Here is a 15735-nt window from a genome sequence, read left to right as displayed (position 1 = left end):
TGCAGGGGAGTGGAGCAGGGTGCAGCCCCTTCCCCGGGCTGTTGGGATGGGGACATGGGATGGGACACGGGATGAGGACACAGAATAGGGGGACATGGAATGGGGACACGGGATGGGAACATGGGATGAGGACATGGGAGGGGACACGGAATAGGACATGGAATGGGGACACCAAGCGGGACATGGGATGGGACAGAATGGGGACATGGAATAGGACACGGAACGGGACACAGAACAGGACACAGAGCAGGACACGGAACGGGACACGGAACGGGACACGTGTGTGGCAGTGTCCCGGTTTAATGCCACAGCCCCGCTCCCGCCTGGGCGCGCAGGATCCGCAGCAGCGCGGCGTGGACGCCCTGGTCCATGAATCCCTGCGGGGGAGGGAGAGCGGCTTTTCCCGGGATCCCACCCAAAACTGTGCCCCCACCCCCCCAGAGAGCCCTTGGGGGCCGGGGTCCCACCTGGGCAGCGTGGAGGAGGTGGCTGCGGTACACGGCCACGGTGTCCCGGTGCTGCTTCTGCTGCACCTGGGGGGGCACAGGGTGGCGCTGGGTGGCTCAGGGTGACCGAGGTGACACGGTGTGACACCGGGCGCTGTCCTCACCTCCAGCTGGAGCTGCAGCCGGGCGCTGCGGCCCCGCAGCCCCAGCACCTCGGCCGAGAGTTTCTCCGTCTCCACCAGCAGCTGCTTCAGCTGGGGGGGCAAAGGCAGGGGCGGATTTGGGGCACGGGTGGGGGGTGGTGGCTCTCAGCCCCCCCAGAGCCCCCCTTGGTCCCTGTCAGCCCCCAGGGTCCTGCTGAGCTCCCCCCGAGGTGACCCCACATGGGGCTGGGAGGGGGAACAGGAGGGGAATGGGATGGGATCGATGGGATGGGATGGGATGGGATGGGATGGGATGGGATGGGATGGGATGGGATGGGATGGGATGGGATGGGATGGGATGGGATGGGATGGGATGGGATGGGATGGGATGGGATGGGGTGGGATGGGATGGGATGGGATCAATGGGATGGGATGGGATGGGATGGGATGGGATGGGATTGGATGGGCTGGGCTGGGATGGGATGGGATGGGATGGGATGGGATGGGATGGGATGGGATGGGATGGGATGGGGATGCAGATGGTGATGGGAAGAACGGTGAGAAAGGGATGATGATGATGATGATGATGATGATGATGATGATGATGATGATGATGATGATGATGATGATGATGATGGAAAGAGGACTGGGAAGGGGATGGGGATGGGAAGGACATGGGGATGGATATGGGAGGAAGATGAAGATGGGAAAGGGTCGGCAATGGGGACAAGGATGGGAAAAAGAGGAAGATGAGAAGGGGTCGGCAGTGGGGACAAGGACGCCAGAGGATGATGACGGGAAGGGTTCAGCAATGGGCACAAGGACGGCAGAGGATGATGATGGCATCGGTGGGACGGTTCTGGGGAGGTCCCCTCCCCGTCCCTCACCTTCCCGTCCTTGTCGCGGCAGGCGCGCTCCAGCCGAGCCGCGCGTTCCCGCAGCGCCGCCCGGCTGCGCTCCAGCCCCTCCGCCGTCTCCCGCAGCTCCCGCAGCTCCCGCTCCCTCCCGGCCGCCCTCTCCTCGGCCGCCGCCGCCGCCTCCCGCCACCGCTCCGCCTCCGAGCCCGGCGGGGCCCCGGCTCCCGGTTCTGCCGGCGTGCCGCCCTCGCCGTCGCTCCCGGGCGTTTTTCCGGGCTCCCCCTCCATCTCCGTGAGGAGCTGCAGGGCCTCGTGCTGCGAGCGCACCAGCGCGTCCAGCCGCCGCTGCAAATCCCGCAGAATCGCGGCCCCGGCGTCGCCGCCCGCCTCCCGCACCTTGGCTCCCAGCCCGTCCCGCAGCGCCCGCAGCTCCCGGCGCAGCCGCCGCGCCTCGTCCCGCTCGCCGGGATCCCGCAGCTCCCGCAGCTCCCGCTGCAGCCGCTCCCGCTCCCGGCCCAGCCGCGCCAGCTCCACCAGGAGCTTCCCGTTGCCCTCCCGCAGCTCCAGCAGCTCCCTCTCCATCCTCCCGCGCTCTCCCGGCGTCTCCTCCCGGCTCTTCCCGCCCGTGCCGTTCACCGGCTCCCGGCGGAGCTGTTCCAGCAGGGTTTGGGATTCCCGGAGCATCCTGGCGTGGATCTGGTCCTGCTGCTCCAGCGCCTGCTCCAGCCCCGCCGCCAGCTGCTCCCGAGGCGGCTCCCGGGGGGAATTCTCGGCTTCCCCACGCAGCTCCTGGCTCCGGGAGAAGGCTTCCCGCATCTTGGAGCACTCCTCTGCCAGCCAGGCCAGGAACGGGAGCAGCGCCGGGGCCTCGCCGCTGCCTTGTCCTGCTTGCCACTCTTCATCCCTCGTCCTCCTCCTCAGCTCCGCCACGCGCCGGGCCAGGAGCTCCAGGCAGGCGCCGTCATCCTCCTCACCCTCCTCATCCTCAGCCGCGTCCCGTCCCGGCAGGAGCCGCAGGAGCTCCCGCAGCCGCCGCCGGATGCCCCCGGCAGCTTCCTCCAGCCGCCGGCACTCCAGAGTCTTCCTCGCCAGCTCCTCCCGCAGCCGCCGGGCAGCGCGCCCGTCCCGCTGCTCCTCATCTTCCTCCTCCTCTTCCTCGCCCTGGATTCCCACCTGTCCAGCGCCATTCTCTGCAGGAAGGAAAAACACAATCAATTTTTCCCAATTTTCCCCTGCTGTTTTCCCATTTTCCCCCATTTTTTCCCCTTTTTGAGGGCTCCAGGAGGTCTCACCTCTCCTCCCGCAGTCTGGGACCTTCTGCAGAGCCCAGCTCGGGGCGTCCCCGGTGACACTCCCGGTGACACTCCCGGTGACATTCCCAGTGTCCTTGTCCCTCTTGTGGCCCTGCAGCAGCTCGGCCACTTCCAGGCTGCCGTGAGCCAGGGCCAGCTCCAGCGCTGTCCTGAGCCGGGATGTGACACGGAGGGACACGGGGAGGTGACACGGAGGGACACAGGGAAGTGACATGGAGGGACATGGAGATGTGACACGGAGGGACATGGGGGTGTGACATGGAGGGACACAGGGGTGTGACACGGGGACAGAGAACGGTGGCAGGGGGTGGCACAGGGGCACAGTGACACTGATGGCACCGTGACACAGTGGCACAGGTGACCCCCATCCCCTCCCCGCAGCGGTGACACCCTTGGGGACACCCCAGTGTCCCCGGTGTCCCCTGTCACCCACCTGCCATCCCTGTCGGCCAGCCCGGGCTGGGCCCCGCGCCGCAGGAGCTGGGCACAAACAGCCACGTGGTTCCGCTGTGCTGCCAGCATCAGGGGGGTCTGGCCGTGCTGGGGGGACACTTGGGGTGACCACCAACCCTTGCTGTCCCCTGTCCCCCCCCTGCTGTCCCCCTGTCCCCACTCACAGCGTCGGGGACATCCAGAGGGGCCTCGTGGTCGCAGAGCAGGAGGACGCTGGAGGCGCAGCCCGAGGAGGCTGCGGGGGGCTGGTGTCACTGCAGGGCCTCTGGGGGACCCCTCTGGTGTCCCCCACAAGTCCCGGGGTGTCCCCGTGTCCCCTCCTCACCAGCCCAGTGCAGCGGTGTCCGGTTCTGCCCGTCCACGTGGCGCTCGTTGGCTCCGTGCTGGGGGGAATGGGAATGGAAATGGGAATGGGAACGGCCCTGCTCCATCCCAGCCCTGCTCCCATCCTCATTCCCGTCCCTGTGTCCATCCCACCTCCATCCTCATCCTCCTCTGCCTCCCCATCCCACCCCTGGCTCTATCCTGATCTCCATCCCTGTTTTCACCCCCAGCTCCATCCCAATCCAATTCCCGTTTCCATCCCATTCTAGTTCCCATTCCCATCCCACTTCCATCCCATTCCAGTTCCTGTTCCAATCCAATCCCATCCCATTCCCACTCCCATCCCATTCCCATTCCCACCCCGTTCCCACTCCCATTCCCATCCCTCTCTTATCTCATTCCCATTCTCATCCTACTCCCATCCCATCCCACTCCAATTCCTGTTCCCATTCCCATCCCATCCCATCCCATCCCATCCCATCCCATCCCATCCCATCCCATCCCATCCCATCCCATCCCATCCCATCCCATCCCATTCCCACTCCCATCCTATTCCCATTCCCATTGATCCCATTCCCATTGCCATCCCACTCCAATTCCTGTTCCCATCCCACTCCAGTTCCTGTTCCCATCCCATTCCCACTCCTATCCCATTCCCATCCCATCCCATCCCACCCCGTTCCCGTCCCTCTCCCACCTGCAGCAGCACCTTCACGCACTGGGGCTGGCAGGCGATGGTGGCCAAGTGCAGGGCGGTGCTGCCTGTGGGGACAGGAGGGGCTCTGGGGACACTCCCGGGGGACAACTGCTGCCCTAAGGGACACCCCCGTCCCTCAGGGGACACCCCCTCCTCGGGGACACCCCCAGGGGACACCCCCGTCCCTCAGGGGACACCCCCAGGGCACTCCGGGGCTCCCTGCCTTGGGCTGCAGGTCTGAGCTCCTGCACAGGTGACACCGGCACCTGCCTGGCTGTCCCCAAGGTGTCCCCAAGGTGTCCCCAGCTGTCCCCACCTACCGTCATCGTTGGTCCCGTTGACGGGAGCCCCGTGCTCCAGCAGCAGCGTCAGGCACTCGGTGAGACCCCCGCCCGCGGCCAGGTGGAGCCTGGGGTGGGGGGAGAGGTGGCCGTGACCCCTGTGCCCCCCCCGAGCCCCCCAGTGTCCCCCCGGGGTGACATACGCGGACTGTCCCCTGGCGTTGAGCTTGGCGGGGCGGGCGGCCTTGCGGGCGGCCAGGGCGGCCACCCGGGCCACGTCCCCGCGTGTCACCGCCTCCAGCAGCTTCTGGTCCTGCCGCGTCCAGCTCTCCACCTGCGGGACCCCGAATCCAGGACAGGACCCCAGAGCCCGCCCCGGGACGGGAGCCCCCCGGCGCGGGTCCCCCCCCGCGCTTGCCGTGCCTCAGTTTCCCCGCCGCGCGGGTCCCCGCGGAGCCGGGAGGGGCGGAGAGGCCGCGGCGTGTCCCGGCCTGTGCCCGCCCGGCTGGTTTGGCGAGTGCCACCGAGCCGGGCTGGGCTCCAGCGTGGCACCGCGAGGGGCGGCACCGGCACCGGCACCGGCACCGGCACCGGGAACCGAGACCAGGTCTGGGAACTGGAACCGGGACTGGGAGCGGGGAGGGGCTGGGGGCTGGATTCGGGTCAGGATTGGGGCTGGGATTGGGGAGGAGGCTGGGAATGGGGCTGGGATTGGCGCTGGGACAGGGATTGGGATTGGGATTGGGAATTGGGGCTGGGAAAGGGATTGGAGCCAGGATCGGGACCAGAACTGGGGCTGGGACAGGGATTGGGATTGGGGCTGGGACAGGGATTGGGATTGGGGCTGGGACAGGGATTGGGATTGCGATTGGGACTGGGACAAGGATTGGAGCCAGGATCGGGGTCGGAATTGGGAATGGGGCTCGGATTGCAGCCAGGATCGGGACCGGGACAGGGACTGGAGCCAGGATCGGGACCAGAACCGGGGCTGGGACAGGGATTGGGATTGGGGCTGGGATTGGGAATTGGGGCTGGGACAGGGATTTGAGCCAGGATCGGGACCGGAACCGGGGCTGGGAGTGGAATTTCTCTGGGATCGTCGCAGCTGGAGCGGGGTCGGGACTGGGGCAGCAGCGGGGCTGGCACTGGGGGCGGTCACAGCTGGCAGCGGGCTGGGATCAGGCTGGCACCGGCACGGGGCTGGCACCGGGGTTGGGGTGGCACCGGGGCTGGCACGGCAGCCGCCACCGGCCCCCGTTCCCCGCCGGGACTCACCGTCACCTGCGAGCTGGAGCAGGAGAACATCCTCTTCATGGCCGGGACCCCAACCCCGCCGCGGGACCCCCTCCCCTCGTGGCTGCGGGACCCCCGGCAGCCGCCGCTCCGGGGCCGCGTCCTCCGCCCGCCCCGCGCCGCTCCCGGTCCCGCACCCGGCCCCGCGGCTTCGGCACCGCCCCGGCACCGGCCCCGCCCTGCGGGTGCGCCCCAAAGCCGCCCCCATCGCCCCCCGGGCCCGACCCCCCCCACCCGCTTCATTTCAGCTCCAAACTCTTCATTTTTACGTTTTCCAAATTTTTTTTTAATATTTTCCATTTCTTCTTGTCCTTTGTTTTTACAGTTAAGCCGCGGGGACCCCGTCCCTCCCCGCCCCACCCTTGGGCAGCCCCCCGACACCGGGGGAGGGGGCGTCACTGTCCCCCCCCCCCACCCCGGGGCCGCCTCCCGCACCCCAAAACATCCAAATAAATAAATAAATCCCAGCGGGAAGAGGAGGGACACGATGTCACCCCTGTGCCCCCGGGCTGGATTAGGGGAGGGGGCGACTGGACCCCCCCTCCCGCCAATTCCCGTGGGAATAGCAGCGTCCCCATCCCCCCACAGCTGGATCCAGCCCTCGGCGTGTCCTGGGGGGGGATCGGGGGGTGCTGGGGGGGCTGCGGGGGTCCCTAACTGTCCCCATCGCCCTCCTTCAGCTCCTGGCTGTTCTCCGCCTCCTCGGGAATATCCTGCATCCTCAGGAAATCTGCGGGAAAACTCCACGTTAACCCCTCCCCAAAATAAAACCGGGACCCCAGGGTGGGATCTGCCCCCCCCCAAACAGGGACCCACCTCGGGGGCTGGCGGGGGGGGAGTGGCGCCCCCCCAGGCCCCCCTCATCCTCCAGGAGCACATCCAGGGTGTCCTCGGCCTCCCGCAGCCGCTCGGGGTCGCTTCCCCGGAATTCCAGCTCGTCCCGGGGGCCGGGGAAGGCGGGGGGGTGGAACGGGAGGGCGGCGGGGGGGGCTGGCGTGGCTCAGCTGCCGGTGGGAACGGGGCGGGGGGGGTCAGATCTGAGACCCCTGAGACCCCCCACGCGTGGGGGACACAACTCACAGCGACCCCCGGTACCCCCAGTTCCTGGTTCCTCCGGTGTTCCCGGTACCCCCGCTTCCCCTGGTTCCCGGTTCCCGCTACTCCCGGTTCCCGATTCCCCCGGTACCCCTGGTTCCCGGCTCCCGGTTCCCCCGGTACCCCCTGTTTCCCCAGTACCCCCGAATCCCAGTTCCCCCGATTCCCAGTTTCCCCGGTTCCCGGTACCCCCGGTTCCCCCAATACCCCCGATTCCCGGTGCCCCCGGTTCCCGGTTCTCCCGCTACCTCCGGTACCCCTGATTCGTGGTTCCCCCCGTTCTCAGTACCCCCGGTTCCCAGTTCTCCCAGTTCCCGGTTCCCAGTACCGCTGGTGTCCCCCAGTACCCCCAGTTCCCGGTACCCCCGGTTCCTGGTTACCCCCGTTCTCAGTACCCCCGGTACTCCCGGTGCTCCCGGTTCGCAGTAGCCCCGGTTCCCCTGGTTCCCAGTACCCCCGGTATCCCCGATTCCCGGTTCCCCCGGCGCTCCCGGTTCCCGCGGTGCTCCCGGTACCCCCGGTTCCCGGTTCCCCCAGTGCTCCCGGTTCCCAGTACCCCCGGTATCCCCGATTCCCGGTTCCCCCAGCGCTCCCGGTTCTCGCGGTGCTCCCGGTTCCCCCGATTCCCGGCTCCCCCAGTGCTCCCGGTTCCCGGTTCCCCTGGTTCCCAGTACCCCCGGTATCCCCGATTCCCAGTTCCCGCGGTGCTCCCGGTTCCCGGAGCTCCCGGTGCCCCCGCTCCCACCTGCGGCGGGGTGAAGCTCAGGTACAGCGCATCCCCAGCGGGCAGGCTCCTCCGCCGGGGCTCCGCCGCCCTCCGCCCCCCGCGGCGCCGCCGGCGCCCCCCGCGCCTCCTGCAGCTCCCGCTCCAGGCGGCCGCGCTCCCGCTCGCTGTCCCGCAGCCGCGCCTCCAGCGCCGCCGCCTCCTGCGCCCGCTCCTGGCACAGCTGCCGGCAGCGGCCCAGCTCCTCCTGCAGCAGCCCGTGCTGCCGCTGCAGCAGCGCCAGCTCCGCGCCCGGCGCCGCCTCCGCCGCGCCCGACACCGGCACGGCCGGCTGCGAGCCCCGGCGGGGCCGCGGCCGCTCCGGCGGCTGCAGCTCCAGCAGGACCTCCTGGTGGGACAGGTGGAGCTGCGGGGAGAGCGGGTGGGGAATGGGGAATAGGGGGGGAAAGGGGGGAATGGGGAAAAATGGGAGAAAAAGGTAAAAAAAGGGGGGGGAATGGGAAAAAAAGGTTAAAAAAGGGGGAAAATGGGAGAAAATGGTAAAACGGGGGAAAATGGGGGAAAAATGGTAAAAAAGGGGGGAAATGGGGGAAAAATGGGAAAAAAGGTAAAAAAGGGGGAAAAAGGGGGGAAAAAGGTAAAGAAAGGGGGAATAGGGTAAGAGGAAGTAATGGGGAGAAATAGGGGAATGGGATAAAGCAGGGGAAAAGGGGGAAAGGGGGGAAAGGGGGGGGAATGGGGGGAAAAAATGGGAAAAAAGGTAAAAAAGGGGGAATAGGGCAAGGTGAAGCAATGAGGAGAAAGAGGGGAATGGGAAGGGGACAAAACGGGGAAAAGGGGAAAAGGGGGAAAGGAGGAAGAAAGGGGGGAAAAAGGGGAGAAAAAGGGGGACGAAGAGGGGGGAAAAGGGGGGAAAAGGAGAAAATGGTAAAAAAAGGGGGGAAAAGGGCAAGAGGGAGCGTGGAGCAATGAGGAGAAAGAGGGGAATGGGAAGGGAACGAAGGGGGGAGAAAGAGGATGGAATGGATTTGGGGGCAGGATGGGTCTGGGCAGGGGGACCCCCTTATCCCCCGGGGCACCCCCTCACCCCCTGGGGCACCCCCTCGTCCCCTCCTATCCCCCTGTCCCACCTGCAGCCGCAGCAGGAGCCCGTAGAGGTTCACCAGAGCGCTGGTTGATCTCCTGTGGGGGGCACGATTTGGGTTGGGGGGGGAGATGTGACCCCGAGTGCCACACTGTGGGGGACACCCTGAGCCACCACGGGGGTCCCCAAACCCTTTCCTCACCTCCTGGGATCCCCTGGGCGGGACCTGGTTCCCATTCCCGTCCTGTGGAGAGAGGGGGGTGACACTGAGGGTCCCATGGCGGGGTGGGGGTCCCCAGCTGTGCCCCCCCAGTGCCCCCTCCCCAGCTCACCCTCTGCCCGGCGTCCGGATCCGCCCGGAATTCCACGGAGCCGTTGATGCTGCCGGAGTCTCCGTCTGCAGGGGGAGGCTGGCTGAGCCCCACGGGGGGTCCCGGGGGTCCCCCCCAACCCAGAGACCCCTCCCCGTGTCCCCCCCTTACTGCTGGCGCTGGGGGCTGGGGCAGCTCTCGGCCTCGGGGGGGTGGTTCTGGTTCTGGTTCTGGTCCCGGTCCCCGGCTGCATCCCGTGAAAATCTCCTTCAGGCACTCCACTGCGGGGGATTCAGCGTCAGCCCCGCCCCTGCCTCAGTTTCCCCATCCTGGAGTGTCCCAGAGCATCCTGGGACATTCAGAAGTCTCCATCCCATCCCAGAACATCCTGGGGCATCCACAAGTTTCCATCCCACCCCCGATGGAGATCCCACCTCCCCTTCCCACCCTGGATCACCCCTCCCATGTTTAGGACCCCTGCCTCAGTTTCCCCATCCTGGAGCATCCCAGAACATCCTGGAGCATCCAAAAGTCTCCATCCCACCCCAAAACATCCTGGGGCATCCAAAAGTCTCCATCCCACCCCAGAGCACCCAGAAGTTTCCATCCCACCCCCGGTGGAGGTCCCAGCTCCCCTCTCCCCCTGGATCTCCCCATCCTGGAGCATCCAGAACATCCAGAGCATCCAGCAGTCTCCATCCCACCCCAGAGCACCCCAGGGCAATCCAGAAATTTCCATCCCACCCTGGATCACCTCTCTCATGTGCAGGACCCCTGCCTCAGTTTCCCCATCCTGGAGCATCCCAGAGCACCCAGCAGTCTCCATCCCACCCCCGGTGGAGGTCCCAGCTCCCCTCTCCCCCATCTCCCGTACCTTCCCGGATGGCGTCGTGCAGCAGCAGGTCCCCGCGGGGGCCCCGGGCGGGGTCCCCGGGGAAGGGGGGTCCCTCGGGGGGCCCGCGGGGGGCTCGGAGCAGCCGCTGCCCAGCGCCAGCATGTCGGCGAAAATCCCCACCTTGTCCTCCAGCAGCGCCGCGATCTGGCGGTCGTGCTGCTCCATCCGCTCTGGGGGCACAGCGGGAATGGGGTCAGCAAAGGGGGAGCGAGGGGGTGGGATCAGTGGGATCAGTGGGATTGATGGGATGGGATCAGTGGGATCAATGGGATTGATGGGATGGGGTCAATGGGATCAATGGGATTGATGGGATGGGGTCAATGGGATCAATGGGACAATGGGATGGGATCAATGGGATCAATGGGATCAATGGGATTGATGGGATGGGGTCAATGGGATCAATGGGATCAATCGGATGGGAACACTGGGGTGGGATCAATGGGATCAGTGGGATGGGGTCAATGGGATTGATAGGATGGGATCAGGGGGGGTGGGATCAATGGGGTTGATGGGATGGGACCAATGGGATCAATGGGATCAATGGGATGGCATAGATAGGATGGGATCAATAGGATCAATGGGATGGGATGGGATGGGATGGGATGGGATGGGATGGGATGGGATGGGATGGGATGGGATGGGATGGGATGGGATCAATGGGATGGGATGGGATGGGATGGGAAGCACAGGATGGGATGGATGCACAGGACGGGATGCACAGGACGGGACGAGCCCCCACCTTTCAGCTTCCTCAAGGACGCTTCCGTCTCCGTCTCGATCAGGGGGAAATCCTGGCGGCTGGGACAGCTGGCAGGGCCGGGATGGGGGGATCACAACCAGGAACCCCCAACCCACCACCCCACACCCTCCCCCCTTTCCCCTCCACCACCCACCCTGCAACCGCAGACCCCCCAACAGTTCCCAGCCGTCCCGGGGGGGTCCCCAGGTGTCCCCAGGCCCCCGGGACACTCACAGGCTGACGGCCTGCTGGATGACCTTCATCCAGTGGTTGCGGTCGTCCCGGGAGGCCGCGTGCACCTCGTACATCTCGGGCGGCGCGGCGCTGATCAGGAACATGCCCTTCTCCTGGTTGGCGATGTCCCTCACGATCAGGTTTTGCAGGGAGATGACGGCCGGCTTGTCCTGCGGGATTGGGGAGCGCTGCCAGCGGGGAACGCGGCCCCGGGGCCCCCCCGGGGTCGGGGTGAGGAGGGGGCAGCTCAGCAGCGTGGGGAGGTGCAATCATTTATCTCACCAGCATGGGGAAAGTGTATTTATTTATCTCACCAGCATGGGGAAGGTGTATTTAGCTCAGGAGCATGGCGAAGGTGCATTTATTTATCTCACCAGAAAGGGGAAGGTATATTTATTTAGCTCACCAGAACTGGGAAGTTGCATTTAATTCACTCACCAGCATGGGGAAGGTGTATTTCTGGTCCTTCTCTTGCAGGAACACCAGCACGTCCGTCATCAGCAGCACCAGCACGTCTGCGATGAGCCGGGGTGAGTGGGGGTGAACCCCGCTGAGCCCCCCCCGTTTGGCTGACCCCAAATCCAGAGGGGCTCTGACCCCAAATCCAGAAAGGCTCTGACCCCAAATCCAGAGAGGCTCTGACCCCAAATCCAGAGGGGCTGTGACCCCCAATTCAGAGGGGGCTCTGACCCCAAATCCAGAGAGGCTCTGACCCCAAATCCAGAGGGGGCTCTGACCCCAAATCCAGAGAGGCTCTGACCCCAAATCCAGAGAGGCTCTGCCAGCCTCCTCCTCCCACAGCCACCCCCACCTCTCAGGACCTTCCCCAGCCTCCCCACTCCCCAGAACACCCCCAATCCCATTTTTCCCCCCACGTCCCACCTTTGAAGCGCCCGAGCCGCCGTTTTCCAGAGCATCCCCCCCGCTGTGCACCAGCTTCCTGCGGAGCAGCTCGTCCCTGCCGAAGGCTCCGGGCCGGCTGTCCCAGAGCAGCGGCACCTTGGCGCGGGGATCCACGCGCCGGAAAACGTCCCAGAGGCGCCCGCGGAGCTCCCAGGCGTGAACCTCCTCGTCCACGGCCGACAGCAGCTCCTTCACCAGGCGCAGCGCCCAGCGACAGGTCGGCGCAGTCCCCCTCGTTGTCTGCCAGCAGGGGAGGGAAGCTGGAATTCCTGGAATTCCTGCCCCCCGCCCCGCCCGGGGTGGTCCCTGCCCCTTCCCGACCCCGCCCCGGTACCTTTGGAATTCTTGAGGATGCGCTCGATGAGCACGGGGTACTTGGTGATGCGCTGCGTCACCAGCAGGATGCACTCGGGGACGCCGTGGCGGCGCAGGAGGGGGGACCGTGTCACCCGCTGGGGGCAGAGACCCCCGTCAGCAGGGACCCCCGACAGCAGGGGACCCCCCCGACAGCAGGGACCCCCGACAGCAGGGACCCCCCCTTCCCGCAAAGCAGAGACCCCCGGAGCTCAGTGAGGGAGGGACGCAAGTCGGGGAAACTGAGGCACGGAGGTGGGAGAAGGGTTTTTCACTAGGATGTGCTGGGGGACCTCAGCTCTCAGCTTGGGGGTCTTCCAGAGGATGGAGACCCTGATCCCCATTCCAGGTGTCTCCCAAAGGACAGAGACCCCCCATCTCCATCCCGGGGGTCCCATGGAGCACAGAGACCCCCAACCCTCATCCCAGAGATCTCCCAGAGGACGGAGACCCCAATCTCCATCCTGGGTGTCCCCCCGGAGTACAGAGACCCCCATCCCCATCCCCAGGGGTCCCCCGGAGCACAGAGACCCCCCGTCCCCATCCCCAGGGGTCCCATGGAGCACAGAGACCCCCATCCCCATCCCGGGGGTCTCCCGAAGGACAGAGACCCCCATCCCAGGAGTTCCCAGATGATGGAGACCCCAACCCTCATCCAGGGATCTCCTGGAGCACAGAGCCCCCCATCCCCATCCCGGGGGTCCTGCAGAGCACAGAGAACCCCATCCCCATCCTGGGGGTCCCATGGAGCCTGCATGAGACCCCCTGTCCCCAGCCCAGTCCCATGGAGTCACCATGCAGAGCACAGAGACCCCCATCCCATCCGGGGGTCCCATGGAGCACAGAGACCCCCCATCCCCATCCCGGGGGTCCCATGGAGCACAGAGACCCCCGTCCCCAGCCCGGGGGTCCCATGGAGCACAGAGACCCCCCATCCCCAGCCCGGGGGTCCCATGGAGCACAGAGACCCCCCGTCCCCATCCCGGGGGTCCCCATGGAGCACAGAGACCCCTGTCCCCAGCCCAGGGGTCCCATGGAGCACAGAGACCCCCCATCCCCATCCCGGGGGGTCCCATGGAGCACAGAGACCCCCGTCCCCATCCCGGGGGTCCCCCGGAGCACAGAGACCCCCGTCCCCAGCCCGGGGGTCCCGGGCCCACCCGGATGAACTGCTGGAAGCGCTTGTCCCGGGCCAGCAGGTCCTTGTACTCCTTGAGCGCCTTGGTGTGCTTGCTGCAGAACTCGGCGTAGGCTTTGCGCAGCTGCTCCGCGCTCGGGGCCCGAGAACTGCACAGGGGACAGGGACAGAGGGGACAGAGAGGGGACAGAGAGGGGGACAGTGGGGACAGCGGTGAGAATGAGGGGACAGCAGGGACAGCCAGGGGACAGTGGGGACAGTGAAGGGACAGAGAGGGGACAACGGGGACAGAGCAGGGACAGGGGGAACAGCGCGGGACAGCCAGGGGACAATGAGGGGACAGTGAGGGGACAGTGAGGGGACAGCAAGGATGGGGGGGACAGCGGGGACAGAGAGGGGACAGAGAGGGGACAGTGAAGGGATAGCAGGGACAGCCAAGGGACAGCCAGGGGCAGTGGGGACAGAAAGGGGACAGTAGGGATGGGGGGGACAGCGGAGACAGTGAGGGGACAGCAGGAACAGCAGGGACAGCGGAGACAGAGAGGGGATAGCAAGGACAGCCAGGGGGACAGCGAGGGGAACAGCGAGGAGACATCAGGGACAGCGGGGACAGAGAGGGGACATCAGTGACAGTGAGGGGACGTCAGTGACAGCGTCCCCCCTGCCATCCCCACCCCAAAGCCCTTCCCTGTCTCCCAGGTCCCCCGCTGTCCACCCCCCTGTCCCCCCAGCCCTCTCCCCCGTGTCACAGTGACATTTTCTGGGAAAGTTCCCCTGGCCAGGATTTCCTGCCGGGAAGCTGCAGCTTCTCCCTGTCTGCTGCTCTGGGATGTGATTGGGAATTGTTCATCAGCGCGTGATCGGTTTGTGCTTAATGACCAATCAAGGTCCAGCAGTGTGGAGGGCTCTGAGGAGTCACGGGGTTTAATTGTTCATTTCTTTCTAGCCTTCTGATGTACCCTTTCCTCTACAGCTTAGTACAGTTCTAGTAGGTAACTTCATATCATATAAAATCATATAATTTCATATCATATAATTTCATATCATATGACATGATGATATAGTATAATTTCATGTAATTTCATATAATTTCATATAATATAATTTCATATAATATAGTACAATATAATATCATTTCATATAATTTCTTATAATTTCATATAATAAATTTCATACAATATGGCATGATAATATAGTATAATTTCATATAGTATGTTATGATGATATAGTATAATTTTATATAATTTCATATCATAGGATATAATTTCATATACTATAATTTCATATACGATATGATATAGCATAATTTCATATAATTTCATGTAATTTAATATAATATAATATAATATAATATAATATAATATAATATAATATAATATAATATAATATAATATAATATACATTATATTATATTATATTATATTATATTATATTATATTATATTATATTATATTATATTATATTACATTATATTATAATATAATATATAATATATAATATATAATATATATTATATATATTATATATATAACATATATTATATATATAATATATATATTCTGTAATACAATATATATTCTATTCTATTCTATTCTATTCTATTCTATTCTATTATATTTATCATATTTATCATATTGTTTCATATCAAATAACATCATATCATACCATGTCATATCATATATTACATCATAATATAATATAATAAATCCGCTTTCTAAGAACTCAGAGCCAGATTCTCACCTCTTCCCTGGCCCTGGGACCCTGACAAAACACCACCCCCGTTCCCTGCTCCCTGTGCCCACCCCCGTTCCCCCGCCCATCCCCTCCCGTGCCCACCTGGGTGACCAGGATGTCCCCGAGGCGCTCGATGACGAAGTTCTTGTTGCTTGTCGCGGGCCAGCGAGGCGCGGCGCCGCTCCAGGAGCTGCGCCAGGAAGCGCTGGTGGATGTGGCTGAGCTCGTCGAGGCAGGGGAAGATGCGCTGCACGGTGCCCGGGTCCAGCTGCAGCTCCTCCAGCATGGCCCTGCGGAACAGGGCGCCCATGATCTTCAGCGTGCGCAACGTGGTGCAGCTCCGTCTGCATCAGCTCTGCGGGGGCACGGCGCGTCACTCGGGGCGGGGACGGGCCCGGGGACACGGACACCGCACGGGGACGGGGACATGACACGGGGACAGGGACACCACACGGGGACAGGGACACCACACGGGGACAGGGACACACCACAGGGACATGGCATGGGGACAGGGACATGACATGGGGACACGGACATGACATGGGGACACGGACACGGCATGAGGGACAGGGACATGGGGACACGGACATATCACAGGGACAGGGGACACGACACGGGGACAGGGACACACCACAGGGACATGGCATGGGGACACGGACACAACACGGGGACATGGCATGGGGACAGGGACACATCACAAGGACAGGGACACAACAT

General features: G+C 63.6%; 2 protein-coding genes across 6 annotated transcripts in view; both read right to left on the bottom strand.

The window, feature by feature from the left end:
* Positions 1–62: 62 nt before the first annotated feature.
* LOC135288106 (ankyrin repeat domain-containing protein 35-like) lies at positions 63–5294 on the bottom strand. Of its 5 annotated transcripts, XM_064401388.1 has the most exons (10): positions 4554–5294; positions 4234–4298; positions 3538–3595; positions 3377–3447; positions 3193–3299; positions 2739–2908; positions 1477–2636; positions 611–700; positions 468–533; positions 63–377 (listed from the first exon to the last, which is right to left on the bottom strand). In XM_064401388.1, the coding sequence occupies exons 5-10, from the start codon at positions 3279–3281 to the stop codon at positions 300–302; spliced, it is 1653 nt and encodes a 550-aa protein (XP_064257458.1). In that variant the 5' UTR covers positions 3282–3299; positions 3377–3447; positions 3538–3595; positions 4234–4298; positions 4554–5294; the 3' UTR covers positions 63–299. The 5 variants fall into 5 exon arrangements, with proteins under 5 accessions (XP_064257458.1, XP_064257460.1, XP_064257461.1 ...); XM_064401390.1 differs by lacking the exons at positions 3193–3299; positions 3377–3447; positions 3538–3595; positions 4234–4298; positions 4554–5294 and having other exon boundaries at positions 1477–1761; positions 1843–2636; positions 2739–3088; XM_064401391.1 differs by lacking the exons at positions 3193–3299; positions 3377–3447; positions 3538–3595; positions 4234–4298; positions 4554–5294 and having other exon boundaries at positions 1477–1761; positions 2083–2636; positions 2739–3085.
* An 805-nt stretch (positions 5295–6099) lies between these two features.
* ARHGEF2 (Rho/Rac guanine nucleotide exchange factor 2) overlaps positions 6100–15735 on the bottom strand; it is a 12070-nt gene continuing 2434 nt past the window's right edge. The window contains 27 exon segments of the mRNA XM_064401348.1: positions 6100–6537; positions 6624–6806; positions 6879–6882; positions 7648–7725; positions 7727–8032; positions 8757–8792; positions 8794–8808; positions 8913–8954; positions 9043–9107; positions 9193–9205; positions 9207–9263; positions 9265–9302; positions 9896–9974; positions 9977–10086; positions 10656–10723; positions 10890–11059; positions 11328–11404; positions 11772–11784; positions 11786–11812; positions 11814–11999; positions 12001–12032; positions 12127–12244; positions 13307–13423; positions 13425–13433; positions 15121–15171; positions 15173–15343; positions 15345–15371. Of these exon segments, the coding sequence (XP_064257418.1) occupies positions 6461–6537; positions 6624–6806; positions 6879–6882; positions 7648–7725; positions 7727–8032; positions 8757–8792; positions 8794–8808; positions 8913–8954; positions 9043–9107; positions 9193–9205; positions 9207–9263; positions 9265–9302; positions 9896–9974; positions 9977–10086; positions 10656–10723; positions 10890–11059; positions 11328–11404; positions 11772–11784; positions 11786–11812; positions 11814–11999; positions 12001–12032; positions 12127–12244; positions 13307–13423; positions 13425–13433; positions 15121–15171; positions 15173–15343; positions 15345–15371 (2169 nt within the window). The 3' untranslated portion in view covers positions 6100–6460.

This window comes from Passer domesticus, chromosome 32 (genome assembly GCF_036417665.1).
Source record: "Passer domesticus isolate bPasDom1 chromosome 32, bPasDom1.hap1, whole genome shotgun sequence".
Taxonomy (NCBI): domain Eukaryota; kingdom Metazoa; phylum Chordata; class Aves; order Passeriformes; family Passeridae; genus Passer; species Passer domesticus.
Note: the sequence above shows the minus strand (reverse complement) of the source record. Positions and strands in the feature narration are given on the sequence as shown.